The sequence below is a fragment of the Cucumis sativus genome, chromosome 6 (assembly GCF_000004075.3).
Source record: "Cucumis sativus cultivar 9930 chromosome 6, Cucumber_9930_V3, whole genome shotgun sequence".
In the NCBI taxonomy this organism is placed as follows: domain Eukaryota; kingdom Viridiplantae; phylum Streptophyta; class Magnoliopsida; order Cucurbitales; family Cucurbitaceae; genus Cucumis; species Cucumis sativus.
The window spans coordinates 6,536,796-6,555,665 of record NC_026660.2 but is presented as its reverse complement, the minus strand read 5'-3'; the positions used below and the strand labels follow the sequence as shown (position 1 = coordinate 6,555,665).

General features: G+C 32.3%; 2 protein-coding genes across 3 annotated transcripts; both read right to left on the bottom strand.

The window, feature by feature from the left end:
• Positions 1-440: 440 nt before the first annotated feature.
• LOC101217032 (squamosa promoter-binding-like protein 16) lies at positions 441-3,980 on the bottom strand. Of its 2 annotated transcripts, none has more exons than XM_031887754.1 (4): positions 3,385-3,980; positions 2,350-2,813; positions 1,476-1,582; positions 441-1,302 (listed from the first exon to the last, which is right to left on the bottom strand). In XM_031887754.1, exons 2-4 carry the CDS (start codon positions 2,634-2,636, stop codon positions 740-742), a joined length of 957 nt encoding a protein of 318 aa, XP_031743614.1. In that variant the 5' UTR covers positions 2,637-2,813; positions 3,385-3,980; the 3' UTR covers positions 441-739. The 2 variants fall into 2 exon arrangements, with proteins under 2 accessions (XP_031743614.1, XP_004140535.1); XM_004140487.3 differs by having other exon boundaries at positions 1,476-1,612; positions 3,385-3,956.
• A 4,968-nt stretch (positions 3,981-8,948) lies between these two features.
• LOC101217274 (probable DNA primase large subunit) lies at positions 8,949-17,532 on the bottom strand. Its single transcript, XM_004140488.3, has 19 exons — positions 17,360-17,532; positions 16,645-16,706; positions 16,453-16,556; positions 16,261-16,342; positions 16,101-16,160; positions 15,868-15,925; positions 15,572-15,591; positions 14,751-14,834; positions 14,533-14,597; positions 14,245-14,293; positions 14,110-14,157; positions 13,946-14,035; positions 13,751-13,810; positions 13,070-13,129; positions 12,195-12,269; positions 11,457-11,542; positions 10,191-10,284; positions 10,007-10,114; positions 8,949-9,442 (listed from the first exon to the last, which is right to left on the bottom strand). Exons 1-19 carry the CDS (start codon positions 17,493-17,495, stop codon positions 9,425-9,427), a joined length of 1,359 nt encoding a protein of 452 aa, XP_004140536.1. The 5' UTR covers positions 17,496-17,532; the 3' UTR covers positions 8,949-9,424.
• Positions 17,533-18,870: the final 1,338 nt, after the last annotated feature.

Below are 18,870 nucleotides of genomic sequence, written 5' to 3'. Positions count from 1 at the left end.
CGATATCGACGAATAACGAATACAAATCAAACGTATTTATAGAGATACATTGTTCTTCAACAATATATTAGCTACATTCATATGAAAAAGAGAACAATCAAGTATAAGAGAATGTTTTTCAAAATACAAACTCATTACTAAAGGATAGAGAGTTTATTGAGCAAAACCCAGTACTTGGATTGATTTTATAGATAATCTCAACCTATTTCATCTCATTTTTGCAAAAATATGTAGGATTATTAATTTTCAATTATAGGAAAATAAAGAATATAAATTAAAATGTTTTCAAGTGAATCACCAAAATCTGATGAAGTTTTATCTTTCTGTTTGAAAAGTGATTTAGTTGAAAAATAAATTAGAGACTGAATTAGAAATTTGAGCCAAAAGAAGATCCATAAAAACAAAGCAAGTAGAGACAAGAGAAGAGAAGAGAGAGCATATATAAGGCATATTGTTCAACAAATTTTTGAGTTGTGGACTCTTCCAAGAGGGAACTCAATAGAGCCAGAAATTTAATGTTCAAAATTTGAAGTCTGAACAAAAGTAAAAACAAAACATTGAAAGAGACATTTCACACACAAAATAAAAGCATTCATTAAAATTCACATAACAAAAAGAAAAAGCAAGCAGAGACAGGAAGATTGATGATAGATAGTGGCTGAGTTAAAATCTGAAGTGAATAAACATACGAGATAATTCTATATCTCAGAACCTAGAAAAATGACCCAACTTTCATGTTTCAAAACCTGAATAGATCAACAGATGATCCATCAGGTCCGTCCTGGAATGTTGAGTAGCAACGGATGTTGGCATCGCTGCTACCGTCCGAGACTAAACCAGAACTAATGGGGTCACCCTCCAAGCCAAGACCGTCGCTGTGGATGAAATGGGCTGGGGGGATGAGGTTGGATTGGCTCATGGAGCTTAGATTAATCTCCCCAGGCTCAACTGGTGTTGACAGAAGAGAGAGAGCACAGTCAGAGTCGAAGAACCGATTCGATCCGTTTCCGAGCACTTTCTGAACATTCCCACCGTTGCTGGATCCAACGTTGAGAAATGGCTGAGTATCAGATGATTTGGGAAGCAGTCCTATAGGGATGCAAGAGATTGCTAGTTGTTTTTCTTTGTAATCAGAAGACAACGAACCGGGCAACATACTTTTTCTTCTGTCAGTAAAGTCAAACTGTGAGTTGCCACCACAAAGCGGCACATTGTTCTCGGGTTTGATCATTCCAATCCAAGAAGAGCTCACATCACTGCTGGCAGTCAGTAATTGATTGCCAAAGGGTAAGAATCTTGGACCTGCACAAAGAAGTTGTATGCACTTTGCATTGGTTCATTATTCGACAATGAAACAATAACGAAAACATCGGGAGAAGTTAAATGGAATTCTTGGAAGCAAGGAAATTCAATTGGAAAAGACCGGGGAGAAGATGCTTGCACTGGAAAACCATGTCTAAATTGATAATACGAACCTTGGTTGCCATAGAGAAATCTTCCTGCATTTAGTGTCATAGTTGCTGGTTGAGGCTTTCTTCGACGTCGGTTGTGCCCATCAAGGCGTTTCCTACAACTTCGTTTTCTATCATCAAACTCCACCAAAGAATGGAATCTACATCAACATAAGAAGGGAACCAACCAGACAAAAATAACAAGTATAAGAAACACAAAATGTAAGTCTCACAAAGATTTGCATCCAACACTGATCCAACCATCCATCTGGTGAAAAGCAAAAACAGCACCATTTTGAAATATATCCATGAGGTAATGCTACGAGGTTTCTATGGTGGAAAACGCATAGATGTAGTATGTGACAACAATTTGAGAAGATATCTATGATTAAATAAATAAGCATGATTTTGCGAATTGACTCATGCAAATTGATCCACTCTATTTATCATTTGTTTCCAGGGTAGCATGAGTAACGATACAACAGAAAAACAAGTGCAAATGCAAATTCAAAATGGTAGAAAAGTGTAAAAGAAAAAACGTCCCTCCCACGTTTATTAGTACACCGTAGAACATAAATCGTATCAAGCATACTACATATCATAAGATCAATAAAAGTTTTCACAAAGAGCGTAAGGCAAAACTCCAAGTCCAAAATGGTTTTTATAAATTCTAGAAAATGCTTAGAAAATTTGAAATATGGAAAAAGTTGAAATGGATGAAGTTTTCAAGTCAAGATGATATAGGACAAGATGGAAAACCAACAAGCTTAACTGCTTAAGTATATATCCCATCTACATAACTCAAGTTCGATCAGAAAAGAAAACCAAGGAAATTAATGTAAGGCAGAGTCAATGAAGCAAATTGCAACATATTGATGTACTAGACATTCTAACCCACCTGCTACATTGCTGGCAGAATCGTTGTTCCTGACCGCAAATGGTTACTTTCGGTGTTTTAGAATGGAGCTCGCATACTTTATGACGGCGATGATAGTCCCTGCATTTGCTAAGGTCCGAACTGCAGCCATCTACCATACACGAAGGGACTTGGGCTCCACTTCCAGGGGCACGTGACCTCTTCATTAATCTCGAAGACGATGACTCAATCAAAGCAACTCGAGTTCCTTTCATGTCATCCATAGATCTTTCATCCATATTACCAATGCCCCTGAGTTCCCAATACATGAAGCAACTTCCTCTACTCCAACACACTCTCAGTTTCCTCCTACAGTAGTGAATTGCGGAATGTTTTCCTTTTCTCCAAGCAAGAATGATTCTCAAGGTGCTTTTCAACTCATTTCCAACAAAAAAAAGTGCCTCAATCAGGATCCTTCCCAGTTCAACTTTACACCCTTGGGAACACTGTTAATAAGATAAAATCAGAATAGAAAGCAAACAGACATCAAATAATAAAGAAGACAGGTTCAAAAGGGATAACAAGATACAATTTAGGACAGTAAATACAATACACACAACCAAAATGGTACAGAAATCATACAAGCTTCTCTTTCCCCCATCAAAATCATTGCACACAAGCAATACAATCAATACTCCCAAAATTTCCTCAACTAGATCAAATTTTAGGTTCCAAAAGACAAGGAATATTGACCATCTACAGGAAATATCCACTTTAGTCACTTTCCTTTAAGATCTATGGTCAAATTTTGGAAAAAGCAGTTCACTATCACCAAGATTAAAATCCACCATTACAGCAAACATCGGACTGTCTACTTCACTAACAAACTGAAACAAAACTCTGCAGCATCATCATCATTTTTCTTTTCACCCCATGAAATGATGAACTAATTTCAATTTCTGACTCCACAAGAAAAAGTTACAATCCCCATAAATTGAAAATTCATACTAAAGATTACCCACATACAAAAACAAACAAAACACACCAACGGAGTTAGAAATTTAGAAAGAAGGGTACCTCTTAGAAATTCACAAGTCAAGCTCCATCTTCATCTCAGAAACCTGAGAAACGTTAAACAGGAGAGAAAATAGGAAGAACTGAAAAAACATAAAAATGAGAAATTGTCTCAAAATCCAAAAGAATACCGGATTTCGACATTATGGGCACCAAAGTTCGATCTAAGATAGCTGTTTGAACAGTAGTAGATAGCAGAGAGATAATTAGAGAAACAAGCAAAAGGGTGGAGAAATTGGGAAACAGAGTAACAAAAAAAGAAAAGGGGAATCCAAAATTGGGAAGAGTGGATAATGTACTTTGATGATGATAAAGGGAAGGGAGAAGAAGAAAAGGATAGTGGGTAGTGGGTAACTGGGAAAAAGGAAGAAGAGAAAGAGGGAAATGAGAAAATGGGTATTTTGGAAGTGTTTAGCTTTCCTCTTTAGGCCCAACTCCAAGGCATTGTGGTTGGAGAGAAGGAAAAATCTTGGAGAAGAGAAGCAAAAACAAAAACAAAAAAGAAAGAAGAAAGAAAGAAAGAAAGAAAGAAAGAAAAAGCTTAGAAATGAGTGGCAAAGAAAGGGACAGAGTGTGTTTGTTTTTATGAGTTGAGGGTTAAAGAGGAATGATGGGAGAGAGAGACCCAAAAAGAATGGTGGGATTTGGAAAAAGGGAACACCATGTGACTTTCTTTCCCATATCCTTTACCTCAAACTTTTGTTAAAATACTATTCTCTTTCTTTATTAGGGGTCGGTTACGTTTAGTTGGGTTAAAGACTCTTTACTTCCTTTCTAACTTTATTATCACTCAAACTTTACAAATTTTGTTATATATGTAATTTTTTAAAATATTATATATCTCTATATTTATACTAATACTTTCAATCTAATTGTTATACTTTCAATTCTCTTAAAAACATATATACTATATGAACAAGTTTTTAGTTTTTGTAGTCCAACCATTGTGGAGATATGAGTTTGAGCCTTCACATCGATAATAGAGGATTATGACAATTAACATTGAGCTAAACTTAATTTTAAAATATTTTTAATATCTTTTATATGTATTTAAAATTTGTTTTTATCCCCTTACTTTAAACTATGGTATATTTTAAAACTTTTTGACCATCCATATTAGTTATTTAATTTTAAAAAAATTAGGATAGATTTAGTTAGCTACTTTTAAGTTAAGTCTTTTTTTTTCTTTTTTTAAAAAATTCATAATAATGGTGTAGTAATTAAATTAAACTTGTTTTTATTAATCTAGATAGGTGTAAATTTTAAATTTTAATTTGAACTGATTAAAAATTAACATTTTATTTTGATTATGAATATGATTGATTGAATTGAAAGATTTGATTGCACCTAATACTATTTTAAAAATTAAATTAGGTAAATGGGAAGAATTTGAATTACTTAATGAAAACAAAAATATATATACTTTTTGATTTGGATAATTTGATTATTTTATGGAATCTTATCAAATTAAGATATTCCAATATTTCTTCTTTGAGTATTTTATTATATCAACAATAGAACAAAGTAATGATTGTAATTATGTGAATAAACTAGATTTTACCAATTTAAAATTTAAGGTTGGAATCTTCCCTATGTTAGAACTACAAAAATGTTTTACCTAATTAATTTATAATCAATATCAAACTGAATATTCAAAAAAAAAAAAAGAATGGATGAAAGTACAATTTTCTATATTTCCTTCTTTTAAAATATAATTTCACAAAGATACGAGTAGAGATTTAAATCTCAATTTGCTTATAGTCATTGCTATGTATCATATATATTGTTTCGAGAGTAATAATAAATATCTAAAATTTAATTATCTAAGTTTTAAATATATACAATAAAAAATGTTTATTTATCTTATGGTCAAGATCCTACGAGGGCCCGTCTCTTAATGGAGTAGGAAAATTTTTATTGTATCGAAAATAAAGACGAAAGAAAAAGATTTTTTTCTCCAATGACGACGAAGACGAGGATTGTATTCGCCACTCCTATTACATAAAAGTTATATTATATAGATTTTAATGATAACATCATAGATTTTTTTTTAAAAAAAAGGAAATCATACATAACAAACAAGAATATTATTTCTTCCAAAGAAACCCAAATAAAAATATTATTAAATATACGTCTAAAATTCATAAGAAAGTTAGTGTAACGAACAGAGTATATATTTAGAAGATGTATAGTTAAGTGAACTAAAATATTTAAAATTTATAGCAAAATTTTTAGATTTGTTGATAAAATATAAAATATTATAATTTATAAATATTTTCAAGAATTTTATTATTTATAATTAATTTTCTGACAATATTTATGGTTGAAATTAATGAGTCGAGACAATTTATATTTTTGTCTAAATAAGTAAAAGAAAAAAAGAGTGGTAGCCACAATGGTAAAATGGACCCCAAGATGAACAATACATGCACGTTTTACATATGCCTATCAATTTGTCTCTCATAGTTCAAAAGTTCCAATTTTGGTTTTCATTTTAATTTTTGTAATTTTATATGTCTAAACTTAGTGTTCAAAAAAGAAATATATTTTTCTTTAAAAATTATTGATTCAATAACAACAATAATTTCATTGAGAAGAGTCAATATATATATATATATAAAAAGAGAGGATGAATGTGATCTACTAATCAAATATTTTACATTATGATTCAATAAATAGTAATCCAGAAAATGGTGTTTGTCAATTAATGGCCAGAGATATCAAACCACTTTAGTTATTGTAAAAATTCAAATCTAAATATGAAGAGAAGATAGATTGTCCAAAGTTAGAAACCGTCCTTTCCAAAAACTAAAAAGGGAAAAAAAGGTTTAATTTAATAATTATGATTTAAAATTTTGACATTTTCTAAAAGAGTAAAATATTGAAATTATTTTGAAAATATAGTAAAATGGATGAAAGTAATTTATTGTGGGTTAAAAAATAAATGCTATGGCCTCTTGTCATTAAATGTTTGATTTAAATCGGTTGATATATGAGAGGATATCAATAATTCAACAAAGAAAAATTCCCAAATATTTACCAACTTTTTAGAAAACACATTAATGCAAAATTAGATATTTGTGTTTGCTTAGTTATTATAAATCAAAACTCTTTAATATATAATTATGATGTCACCCAATTCTAACATTGACCAAAAGAAAGCAAAAGTATGATTATTGAAGGTGTCATCATATATGGGGAAGTTAATTGAAAGAGGGCGGGGGAATTGAAGGCGATGGATTGATAGAGAGAGTGAATGAATGGTTAAGAAGAAATGTTTCCAAAAGAAACCAAAAGGGATGGTGGATCCCATTGTTCACAAGCTTCACCCCATTTATGAAAAAAGAAGACTTTTCAATTTATTTTTATCAAACCCAACATTAAATATATAAAGATGAATAAATATGTGCTTGGAAAATTAGAAAAGAAGAAGAAGAAGGTGGTCCAATCCAAGAATGGTGTTGGTGTTACATATATAAAATTAATGAGTTGCATTTGGCAGAAGCAGAAGAAGAAGCTTACTATTCTCTCTACACTATGCTTCATCATTACGCACATAATATATGCCTTTCCCATTCCATTTTCCACACACAAAACACTTAACTCTTCTCTATCACTCTTCATTCCTCAAATCTCACTTCTCTTCTTCCCATTATTATTCTCTTTTTCTTACATTTTCTTATATATTCTTATTCTAGTTCAGTTAAGGTTTAGATTTGTATACATATTACAACCCCATGACGATGGTAGGATGGTAGCTTAAAAAAAGGATTTTTTGTTCGTGTCAACATGTTTTCAAAATTGTAGTTCGACTAAACCACCAATCAACTTTTAAAAATGCTTAAAGGTCAATTTGTGTGGATTTTCTTAATTTTTTTCTCTCTCTCACGTCTCTTTTGTTGACAACTCACTTATAACGAAAATTAAAACAATATTAGAAAAAGGATGAACTTAATACCCCACATGAGACCCTTATTAACGTATGTTTCACATATAAGGAAAAACACCTCCAAATCACTGTTAATATTGATTGTTGTATTATACCACTCTACTATAAATGTCTTCAAAATATCTAAAATTATACTTTAATTTTATATTTTGTGTAGAAATATTATGTCATACATGAATCAAAGTTAGATACCTAACAAGCACTAAATTTTCCGCTTTCAAAATTATATGTTTCAAATTATAAGGTATTTGTAAATGTCTCATGTTCACTACAAAACTAACACGGATCATTCTTTAATAGATTTCACGTCAAACGGAAAAAAACCTAATAATAAATATTAGTATTTTTAAGTTAATAACTAAAAACAACATAATCATTAATCAAAATAAAATTTCAGATCTATAAAAACATATACAATGCTTTATAAATGCATTCAATGTGTTTATAAATGAGTGATTGATAACATGAAATTAAAAGAAGTAATGAATTATGAGGTCACCAATCTTTGGAGTTTGTAATATGATGGTACGGATAGAAAAAGCAGCAACCAGCTATTGAAACATTAATGTGATACAACAAAATAATGGAAGTACAATAAATTATGAACATTGTACAATCATTGCTCTCCAAGGTTTTCCCTCAATACTAATCAAAGGTTGGATCTAACACAATAATTTTAACATCATAACAAATTCTATGTATAATAAATTTTCCAACAAAAAAAAGAAGAAAAAATTCTTACAAGTTCTACATAAATAAACAGAAGATAGTTGTGTTGAATTAAAACTACAACTTCAAGAACGAATCTACCTTATCGTTTCATTTCAATATAATACGTTATGATATTTTAGTTTAGTACAAGAAGTGAAGTATAAAATTTCAAAGATATGACCTCAAAATGACAAAAATGATAATGATATGTAATATCAATTATTGTTGGATGAGTTATATCCATTTTGATAATGTTAAAAAAGAAACGAGTTAAAGAGGCTATGTATCCCACGTAAACGTAGAGTAAGATTTGAATCAACCTAAAAAGACCATATGGGCTTAGTGAATAATAAAGTTCAACCCATCTTATCCTACTTTTATGAAACAAAAAAAATGTTTCATTTTCATTTTAAATATAAAAATATAATATTACAACTCAACTGGAGGTATTTTTTTAAACTCTTACCGCATTCTCAAATCTCTGAACTAATGCATTGCAAAATCAATGGCAAATACTACACTGTTATACAGTAAACTTACATTTTAAGAACGAGCAAGTCAAGTATACATCAATGATCTTTGATCTGATTCATTTTGATCCAATATCCTTTTAGCATTAGGTTTATGTATTGTATTAAAAATTAAAAAAGTTCTATAGCTACCATATGAATGAATTCAAAATTAAGTGATGAATAATCGCAACCAATAACACTTTTAGAACCAATAATTAAGTGTATAGTATCATTTAAAAATACATTATAAATATAATCTATCGCTAATATATTGGTGAATTTTGCTAGCGATATTGGTGAATTTTGCTATATATGTGACGATCTCTATTACTATTTCATTACTTGCTAACTTTAGCACCTCATAAAGATAACATAAATAAATTGCATGCTCGATCTAAAGATCAAAATTTTGATTCTTCTTCCTCGCATAACAATACCCAACTAAACAATGAATTAAAAAAAATGGACAATTAGAAAGTTCCAAACTGCTAGAAAATGAAAGAGAAACCAAAGAAGTAGAGTAGAAGGCTTCCAAATATTACAAGAGCCAAAATAAAATAAAATATTGAAGAATAAAACGACTAAGAAAATTTCGACAATAGAACTATCCAAAGCAACAAAAACCTCATCCACCTTGAAGGAAAAGAACATCTAGGGACCAGTTGAGAACTTTACATGTATAAATGTATAAATTTACAGTTCTAAAGATCAAAGATCTTAATGGTTTGACTCACCTTGTAAGAGAATTTCCCAGTGGAACAAAAGGCTGCATGAAATGTGATTTGATACCAAACAATATGAGTAGGTATCAAGAACTGACAAACCTGAAGAATCCCAAGTAGATTCCCACTTGAGGCGCTTGAACGTGTTACTAGGATGTTGAATTATTCTGCAAATAACAAGTGCATGTATTAAGTTTCAACTTTGAATTGTATGCTATGTGAACAAACTTTGTCTAAAACAAGATATACGGCCCCAACTTCGATCCTTCGTAGCCAAGGCTCTAAACATTTCACATAATGGTATTTCTTGCCATAGTGGCCAAACTCGAAAACAATGCTGATGTCCCTAAAATCACCTACGTTAACTCCCTGGATAATAAAATAACTCATAGTAGGGTAGCATCCATTGAGTTCAGAATCTGTCATGCGGTCAGCCTAAGTTGCGTGATAAGGGAAGGGACAAACTCTCACAAGGGCAATATTACGCATATGGTAGCAAAATTCAGTGTCCATAAAAGAAGGCATCAAAATTACAACACGATGAAGTTACATGAGCAACACAATGACAGACTATGTGTAGTTGAATCTGCAGTAGATATTGGCTTTGGTGTATATAACTCCCATAACAATACCAACTAAACAAGGATAGATGTGAAGAACTCATCAAGGCAGGACCACAGAATATTATGCACAAAAGGAAAACTAAAGCACTTGTGAGAAAAATGATCTACCTTAGATTGCAGGACCTTTTGACTATCAATGAAGTACTGGTTTGGATGATTAATCCCAGCATCACATGTCGAGCCATGGATTGATTCAAATGTCAAGGTGCATGCCAACTAAAGATACATGACAACTATTAACATTAATCCCAACTGACATAACATAAAAATTAAGAGGCAGTAAATTGAGAACCTGATAATGTCTATTTCGCACTTTGTCCATTATATCTTCCATTGTCCGGTTATTTACTCCCATTTTACCAAGAGCTGCTCTTAAGTTGTCTTCACTGTTAAAGAAATCCATATGTCAAACAATGAGAAAAATATACCTGAAAGTAGTGTAACTTTTACGTTGTAATTAAGAAAATGATCATGAAAAAACAATGCAACAAAGTGAAGCAGAAAATGGCAAAAACATCATCCAGACAGTAGATAGATGAAGATTTACTTGCTCTGGCATCATGGAATCTAGTTTGTATATTATTGACTCCATCCCTCACTAAAAAATAGCAAGCCCTTTCAACACGGGCACAGCTAATTAATACACTTACATTTGGACCGTCTTAAATACCAACTTCAATTCTATACATTCCTTACCATCTTCACTGCCATATCACAAGATACTTTGATCTACTCTATTACCAAGATGTTAGGCCTGAAACCTTGCTACCTTTTATTAGTGCTTCCTTGAGCCAAAAACTAATTCAAGGTGAGATACAAGTAGAAAAAAACTAATTAGAAATTTTCAAGACTAAAAAGCTCTAACCTAATTAGCATGAAAATTAACCCTCTCTTCCTCCCTACTTGATATATTTGTTTTTCCTTCCTTCTTTGCATGTGCCTCTAATTGGTCTTTTTAAAGCTTAGGATGGACCGAATAAAGTACAATAGTCTTCTAAGGATTAAGTGCAAGGCGCAAAAAAAGCATGGATGTTTTTTTGGAGGTGCACTATATATAAAAGTACTATACAGGATAGGTAAAGCAAAGTTGAAGTGGAAAAAATATACTCGGTTTTTTAGTTAATAAATAAGGAAAACACTTAATTATTACTATTATTTAAAAATAATGAAAAAGCCCCAAGGTCTAGGGCTTTTGAGTGTTGGGGCTTCATAAAGCATGCACGTGTGTAATGTGCACCTTCTTTTGCCAGACTTGCAACTAGTGCCTACGTGCACAACCAAGAGGGCCTTTTAAAACCCTTTCTAATAGAATCATGCACCAAAAGCCCAAACTACCCTTAGCATGCATAATTAACTTAGTTTCCTGACAGGCCTCGTTGCTGCTCTAAACCTCTATTCCACATCTTCTACTATTCCAAATTAAAGGTCCCACTTTAGCGTAAAAACAACTTTTGAACACAACACGGCTTTCTTTCTATGCAACATACAAACAAATATATTGGTTAAATCTTTTCAGGCTAAAATTCAAGATATCAGGAAATTGTTTAAACAAGCGTACCTGAAATGTCTATAGGGACATCCATGATGATCTCCAACACTAGGTGATGATGAGATTACTTTTTGACAGGAATAAGGCGAATAATCCTAGTAAAGATATTAAATAGATCATAATTTTACAAAGAAATTGTGTGTAGGCCGGCTCCCTAATGGATCTTCTAACGTAAAAAGGCAAAAATAAATTAATCGGATGATTATATAAATAAAACACAGTACCGAAGTAAATAGATACGTATGTGGACAACTTTCTGTCAAAGAATTTTAATCTATAAATAGGCAAAATAGGGGAACATTAATGGAAGCGGTTATATTAAAAACTTAAATCCAACATCTGCTATCATCATACTGCATTACTAGTACATATTTTGACAAGCTTAGGTCATGCCAACAACGTAATAGATCTGATGCAAGGCCTAGAGAAGTAATAGAAACCAAATAAAACAGAAGAGAAAGATAGAAGAATCATAGATACAAATCAAGAGAGCCCAAAATTATACAAATCTGCTTATAGCTGTATGAGTAGGACAAAGATGGAGAGGTCAAATAAAACATAAGAAACCATTAAATCATGTTCTTGAGAAATAGGTCGCTAGAAAATGTCAAAAAAAGATACAAAAATATTTGACGTTTCCTAAAACATAAATCTATATGTGTTGACCCTACTAATTCTGCATCTTAAAAGTTTTCCTGTTTCAAAAACAAATCTGCATTTTAAAGAATTTTAAAGGTCGTCTCTTACCACTCTCTTGCCTTCTTTTCCATAGTTATGCCTGATACTGTATGCATATTCTTTGTCAAACCTCTCAGCACCAACCTACAATAAAAGGATAAAGCAATAGCTATGAATGAGTGTGAATATAATCAGTGAGGACAGGGCTAAGAAGACATGAAATATAATATTTATTGACAAGGAAAGGTGACTAAGTCCTATTGCTCCTCCCACTTCCCAGTGCTTTTAAATCTAACTTATTTTGTGATCATAGTCCAATTATAATTAATTTTGATTGAGAGTATCGTGTAAACTCTTGTTAAGAAACTGTTAGGATATCTTCAAAGAATACTCAAGAACAACAAAGAACACTAAAAGATAGATTTATATTGCAACATCAATGAAAAACTACAATATAACATGCCTTTTGAGAGGGCTACTCTCTCTCAAATTTCCCAAAGGAAATCATTACAAAATTCTTCACACCTTTGCTTCCAACCTACTTCTCCTATTTATAAGTAAAAGCCCTAGCAAACATGCTATCTAGTTATTAATATGCCCCTTCTAAATTCTAATGATCGTACTACTATTCTACTAATAATTCTCTATTTCTATAACTGGGTCCTACAATCTTGTATCAATAATTATTCGTGAATAAAAATTAGGATGTAAATTTACTTCTTATATAATTGAAGTGCACATTAACTATAACTTAAATAATGAAAAGAAACCCAATTTATAATAAATAAATAAACAAACAAACAATTATAACTGGTCATCACGTTCCAGTATATAGCTTATGAAGAAAAGGCAAAGAAAATAATGAATATTCATGCTCCTGTGCTGTTGTATTTACTGATGTTTATTCCATTGCAGATAACCTAAAAGAGTAATGTTATGCTTACTCTCTGGGAGAACTCAGCTCTCCAGAAAGCCAGGGCATCATCAAGCTTCAAACCAACACCCTGCATGTGAAGAGTTGAAGAGTAAAGATTAAAAAGGCTCCATACCAATAATGAAAGGAGCATCGCACATAAATACTTCTATCAACTATACTAAGCATACTTCAATCAACTACATATTATTTATTCATGATGGTTGATTCTCCTCACATACAAATATCATTGATCATCTAAATTAAACAGCATTTACCGCTTAAACCTTCAAACCAGTCAATACTTTTTTTTCAGATGTTCCTATGGTTTTGATCCTAGAAATATAGCTTTGGTGTAAATTCGATAGTCTTCCGTTTAGGTACAAAAAGTGATTCTCCTGCTTTGATATCTTTCGGATGTTTCTAGAAAGGAATGCTAGTTCCATATCAAATGATAACAAAAATTAGCTGATATCAAAATTACTCATTAATCATTCATTAAGAAAAATTTAACCATGCAAAAGGGAATGGAGGAACATGTGCGCAATTTCATATCATAAGAGCATTTCAACTCTTCATTAGAAAAACAAAACAATTTAGCACTTGAATGAAAGATAGTTTTATTTGATTTACTCAAAGCTTCAGTGATTATAATATCAAACAGAAAGAAGAAATGAAAATTACTTCAAAATGTAAATCAGCAGTGTACAACCTTGAGAAAGAGACCTAATTGCATCCTCCCTCCATGCTTCAAATGATGATCTTCTTTCAGCTGCACGAGTAAAATAAATCAATGAAAATTGACCAATATATTCAATATTAGGTACCAAAAACAAGAAGAAATAGCAGGGAGGAAGAGAGAGAACAACTTCCAGATTTACTAGGCCAAGTTTTGGGGTCTTCTAACCTTTTCAAATAGGTGTCGCATGCAAAGTGGAAATGAACTTTTAGCTATTTGGTCAAGGTCCTTTATTGATATATCCGCATACTCTCTTGGCTGGAGAAATATTAAGCAACGAATGATATCAGATTACATCAGGTGATAATGTACCACTTAATAAAATAAACTACCTGTGAGTAGTCAGGACCCAGGTAGCTCGTGCAAAGGGCTTCTACTATCTATAAAGTATTTAACATATGTCAGGCACCACAAGTATAACAGCCGTTCACAGTACACTACACATGTTTACTGTTAATAATACTCACTGGGGCCAACCGATCTTTCTCTTGTTCTCTTATTGTAGATGTCCATTTCCTGGAAACAAAATTCATAGCTTTTAGTCATTTAAAAAATGAAAATTTTGTCATGTACTAGCTTGGGTCTTCTTAAGCTTCATAAAATAAATAAAATTTATGAGAAAATGAAATTATCACACATTATCTTTCTGTAATAGGAAACGAAGTTATCATCCATGAATACTGCAATTATTTATGAGATAGTAATTTGATGGAAAATTTAATGTAACATGATCAGAATCAAGCTCTCTTAGCAACCTGTTCGTCAGACTTAGGGCCTTCGATAGGTAACTGCGGAATTGTGTTGCAACAAGGGAAACCACCTACGAAATATATGGAGGAAAATTAGAAAGAACTATTTAAGACCAAGAAAGTGCATGAAATATAGAAATAAAGGCATGTGTTTTTAACTAGAAACAAAAAATTTCATTGATGAAATGAAAACAAATATACATATATGTAAGCATAATATTAACCTGATAAATAGCAATATATGCATATCCTTTATGGAGGAATACTCTTCGACCAGCCACAAGCTCTGGAACTTCTTCCCATGGTACCTTCATATGATTAGTTAGGAAACATATTAGAGAAAAGAACATCCAACAAGCTGGATTTTCATTTTGTTTCTTTTTTTCTTTTTCTACGAACACAAAATTCATCAATAATGATCATAGAAAGTATAAAAAACCAAGGACCCACGTCAGCAGGAACAAGGTATCCAACTTATCAAGCCATGGATGCAAGAAATCTAGGTGCAATATTTCAAACAGAACAATTTAAGAAAAAGATAGCACTTCATAGTTCATGTATCGAGAAATGGGTCCCATTACATTTTTTTCTTAGGAAAAAAGTTTTGTTACCAAATTGGATCCACCATTGATCCATGTACGAATGCATTCATGTGATGTATGTTATCCTATCCACACAATACCAAACATTTCCAAGTACTCAATAACAGTAAAATAATCCATCGGCAGTTTTCAACTTCCCAAACAAATGACAGAACTAAAGGAAATAATCCATCAATCGAGAAAACTTTTCTTTTTCCTTGGACAATAGATGAAATGGTCAAAAATTTAGTATTGGATATCTCACAACGTTCTATCAAGAGAAACAGTGAATCTTGATATTATTTACAGATGAACAGTTTCATCTCTACAATTCATATGAACATCAACTAAATTACCGATTGCAACACTCCGCTTCCTGAACTAAAACAAAATAATTTCAAAACCATATTGAGATTGCAACCGCAATGCATATTAGAAGAAATCTCTGACTAAACAGAGGTTACCTTATAGTATATAGCATCACCTGCAAAAAAAAAAAAAAGGAGATGAGCACAAGGATAATATAAAAATAAACTCTCACACTATACTCTCTACAGCACAAGATAGTAAACACACAGCAAACATACAAGGAGGCCCACCCAAGACGAAAAAGAAATTGACAATTAACTTGAACTTTTGAGTTTATTTTTAAAATGCCCACACTATATTTAATACTTTCAATATACCCTCAGGTCTCCAAAATTATCTCACATGATGTTATACAAGTTTGAAGATTAAAAGTGAAAACTATGATTCTTACTACTTGGTGCAGGCTGACCAATCAACCGAGCAACTTGAACCAATTTGTCCCTTACAGCCTACAAGAAGGAAAATGTATAAGTTATTTCAAAGAAAACTCATGGACGAGAAAGAGAGGCCCAATACATTTCACAAGGTAAAGAAGGTTGTACATTTTGAATCTTTGATCAATGTGACAACTTGGGACTATAAATATTTGATATTATTGCCAATGAAATTAAATATCTAAATTACCTCAAATTCTGCATTACTGATTGCTTTGTATGAGAGACCAAGCTCCGCAAATACCTGCTTCTGAAAATGGAGAAAAGAGAATTGAAGTACACAGTGGCAGTGTCCACGCAACAGACAGTTGAACAAGCATGGAGAGAGCACTAAAGAATGTATCGTATACCTGAGATTCAGGACCTTCAGAAAGAAAACGATGTCGGAATAGCATAGTTTCCATAGAAAGAAACCATTTTCTCAAGTCCTCCCTGAGACCAAGCCAAAATAATCATAAACAAAAGCTAAGCCAAAAAATAATTTAAAAGAGAGAGAAAGAAGAAGAAAAAGAAGTACAAGAAGAAGAAGGGGGTAAACTTACGTTCGGCAATACACAAGGCGCAGAACAAAGTGAGATATTATATCCTTGTTCACAACCTCAGATGCCTGTGGATGTTTCATGTTGGTTTTCAACAATTCTCTAACCTGTGCAGTGTAAAAATAATAATGCCATTAGAGAAAAGTAGGAAAAATAATAGTGTTTAAACGTTGGTGAAAAAAAATCAAACCTCACCAGTTTCTCCATTTCTTCAGATTTCTTTCCTCGAGATAACCCATCAGAAATCCCTTTAAGAACTGCGCTCAAACAACAATAGCGGGTAAAGATTCCAGTTCAGGATTCTTCTAGAACAGCCATTGATGAAAATAACACTAATAATGGCATGTAACACCGATTAGAATGCCTTGAATTTACGGTCTGGCGCTTCAAATGATTATGAACAGGGCCCAAAACCTTGGCATATTTACAAATTTTGACCCTAAAGTTCAGATCAGTGCGCTTCGCTACATAAACTCTATAGCTCTACATATTCTGAATTATTCTCTAATAATAAACTGTCATCCTTCAACACACTGTTATTGCACTACACACTATCATTAAACCATGCAAATCTCCGTGTTAAATTTTCAGTTGCTTTACGCTTTCTGTTATCTTTATTTGGTGATTCATAGCACATCAACTCGTAATATCCAATTCGTCCAAATATAAAGCCACCAACTTCCCTCAATTCAAATCTCTAGCTAACAAAAACAATTCAAACTCCTACCATCTCCCTACCCCCTAAATTACATTGCTTCATTCAGCAATGTTATAACCAGGCAAGCCATACTCCATCAAGACCGCTTAAAATCATAAATTACCACAAACCCAATAAACAGCAACCAAAATATAAGATGATGACGAGCATAAGATTAGAAAATGAAAACCGAGGCAGAGAGAAATGTGTCACCTCGAAGACGATCTATGGCATAAAGCTCAAAATCTTCAAGCCTGACTTCAAGAGGAGGAGCAGAGCGGTAGAGTGGGAGAGTGGTAGTGGAATTGGTTGAGATGGGAGATTTTCTGTGAGAACGATAGGGTTCCATGGCAGTCACTGATCGTGGCACTGAAGCTGAGAATAGATGGAGTTTAAAACGCGCCATGAAAACTGAACCGGGATGGACCCGTAAGTTGGTTGGTTCAAATCTCGAGTCAAACCGAACTAATGACAACGAGATTTAGTATATGGTGAGGAATACGGAACAAATGAGAATGCAAGTTTGCAAGTAAAGTTTGAATAAAGTTTGCATTCTGTAAATTTATAATTGCTTCATGAACCGTTTTTTAATTTAATACATAACTATACCAGTTAATTCAGTGTGGTTTCAACTGAAAATCGAACCAAACCAAAATATTTGGTTTCTTCCGCGCGAGAAGTTCAGTTCGTTTAGTATCCGAACCAAGCCGGTCTGTTCGGATCTTTCCGGTTCAGACCAAGTTTTAGGACCTGGAAATGGCGGGAATTGAAAAAGGCGGGAATGACTGTGGGATAGTTGGGCTTTTGTATTTGGATTCTAAATTGGGCCGGAAGCATGTTTTGAGTGAAAAAGGACGATTAAATTACACTATAGTCCCTAATTTCCACGTATTTAACAAGTTTATGGGTTTTTCATTCTTTGTAGATTGGGTATTATTGTTTCAAAAATATATATAAGAATGTAATGATTTGTTAAACATAAAATTGGTTAAAACAAACCTGACTGGTTTGACGTCTATCATATGTTAGTGACCTAGAGACTTATGAAAATCTTGATCTTACATAGTAAAAAAAATACAATATTAAAACTCCATAAGTAGTCAAAGAAGCTTGCCATATACAATTTGAAGTTCAAAGTTTTCTATCTGACCATACACGTTGATTTGGTATTTTATAAAAATTATGGACCTAACTATTAGAACACTTAAGTTCTAATTAAACCTTTTTCATAAAGCATAACCATTTAATTTCAGTTTTACAAAAAAATTAAGATGTTTTTTTACTCTTAATTTTGTACTAAAACCAAACTACAACTACATGGCCTATTTTAAATTATTTATGAGAACCAATGTGTAACTATGCAAAAATTATACTTAGTTGAACCTTCACCCCCACTATGTTTTTAATTTTTTTTAGTAGATTTGGAGTTAGGAGTTGAACCTCTATCTCTAGAATAGAACGTCATACCAACTATCACTAAGCTAAACTTAATTTTTCATATTTAGTAAACTAAAGAATGAATGGACTAAATTGACTAAATTTTGCAACGGTTAATCTTTCAACCTAACTATGACAAACCATAACATAGTCGATATTTTCTCATCTGCATGTGTATAAATTTGTAGATATATATCATAGACATGTAGAAAACACATTTGACGATAGAAAGCTTCTGCATCACTTTAGGTTCAGGGACCAATAAAACAGAAACTTTGAAGTTGAAT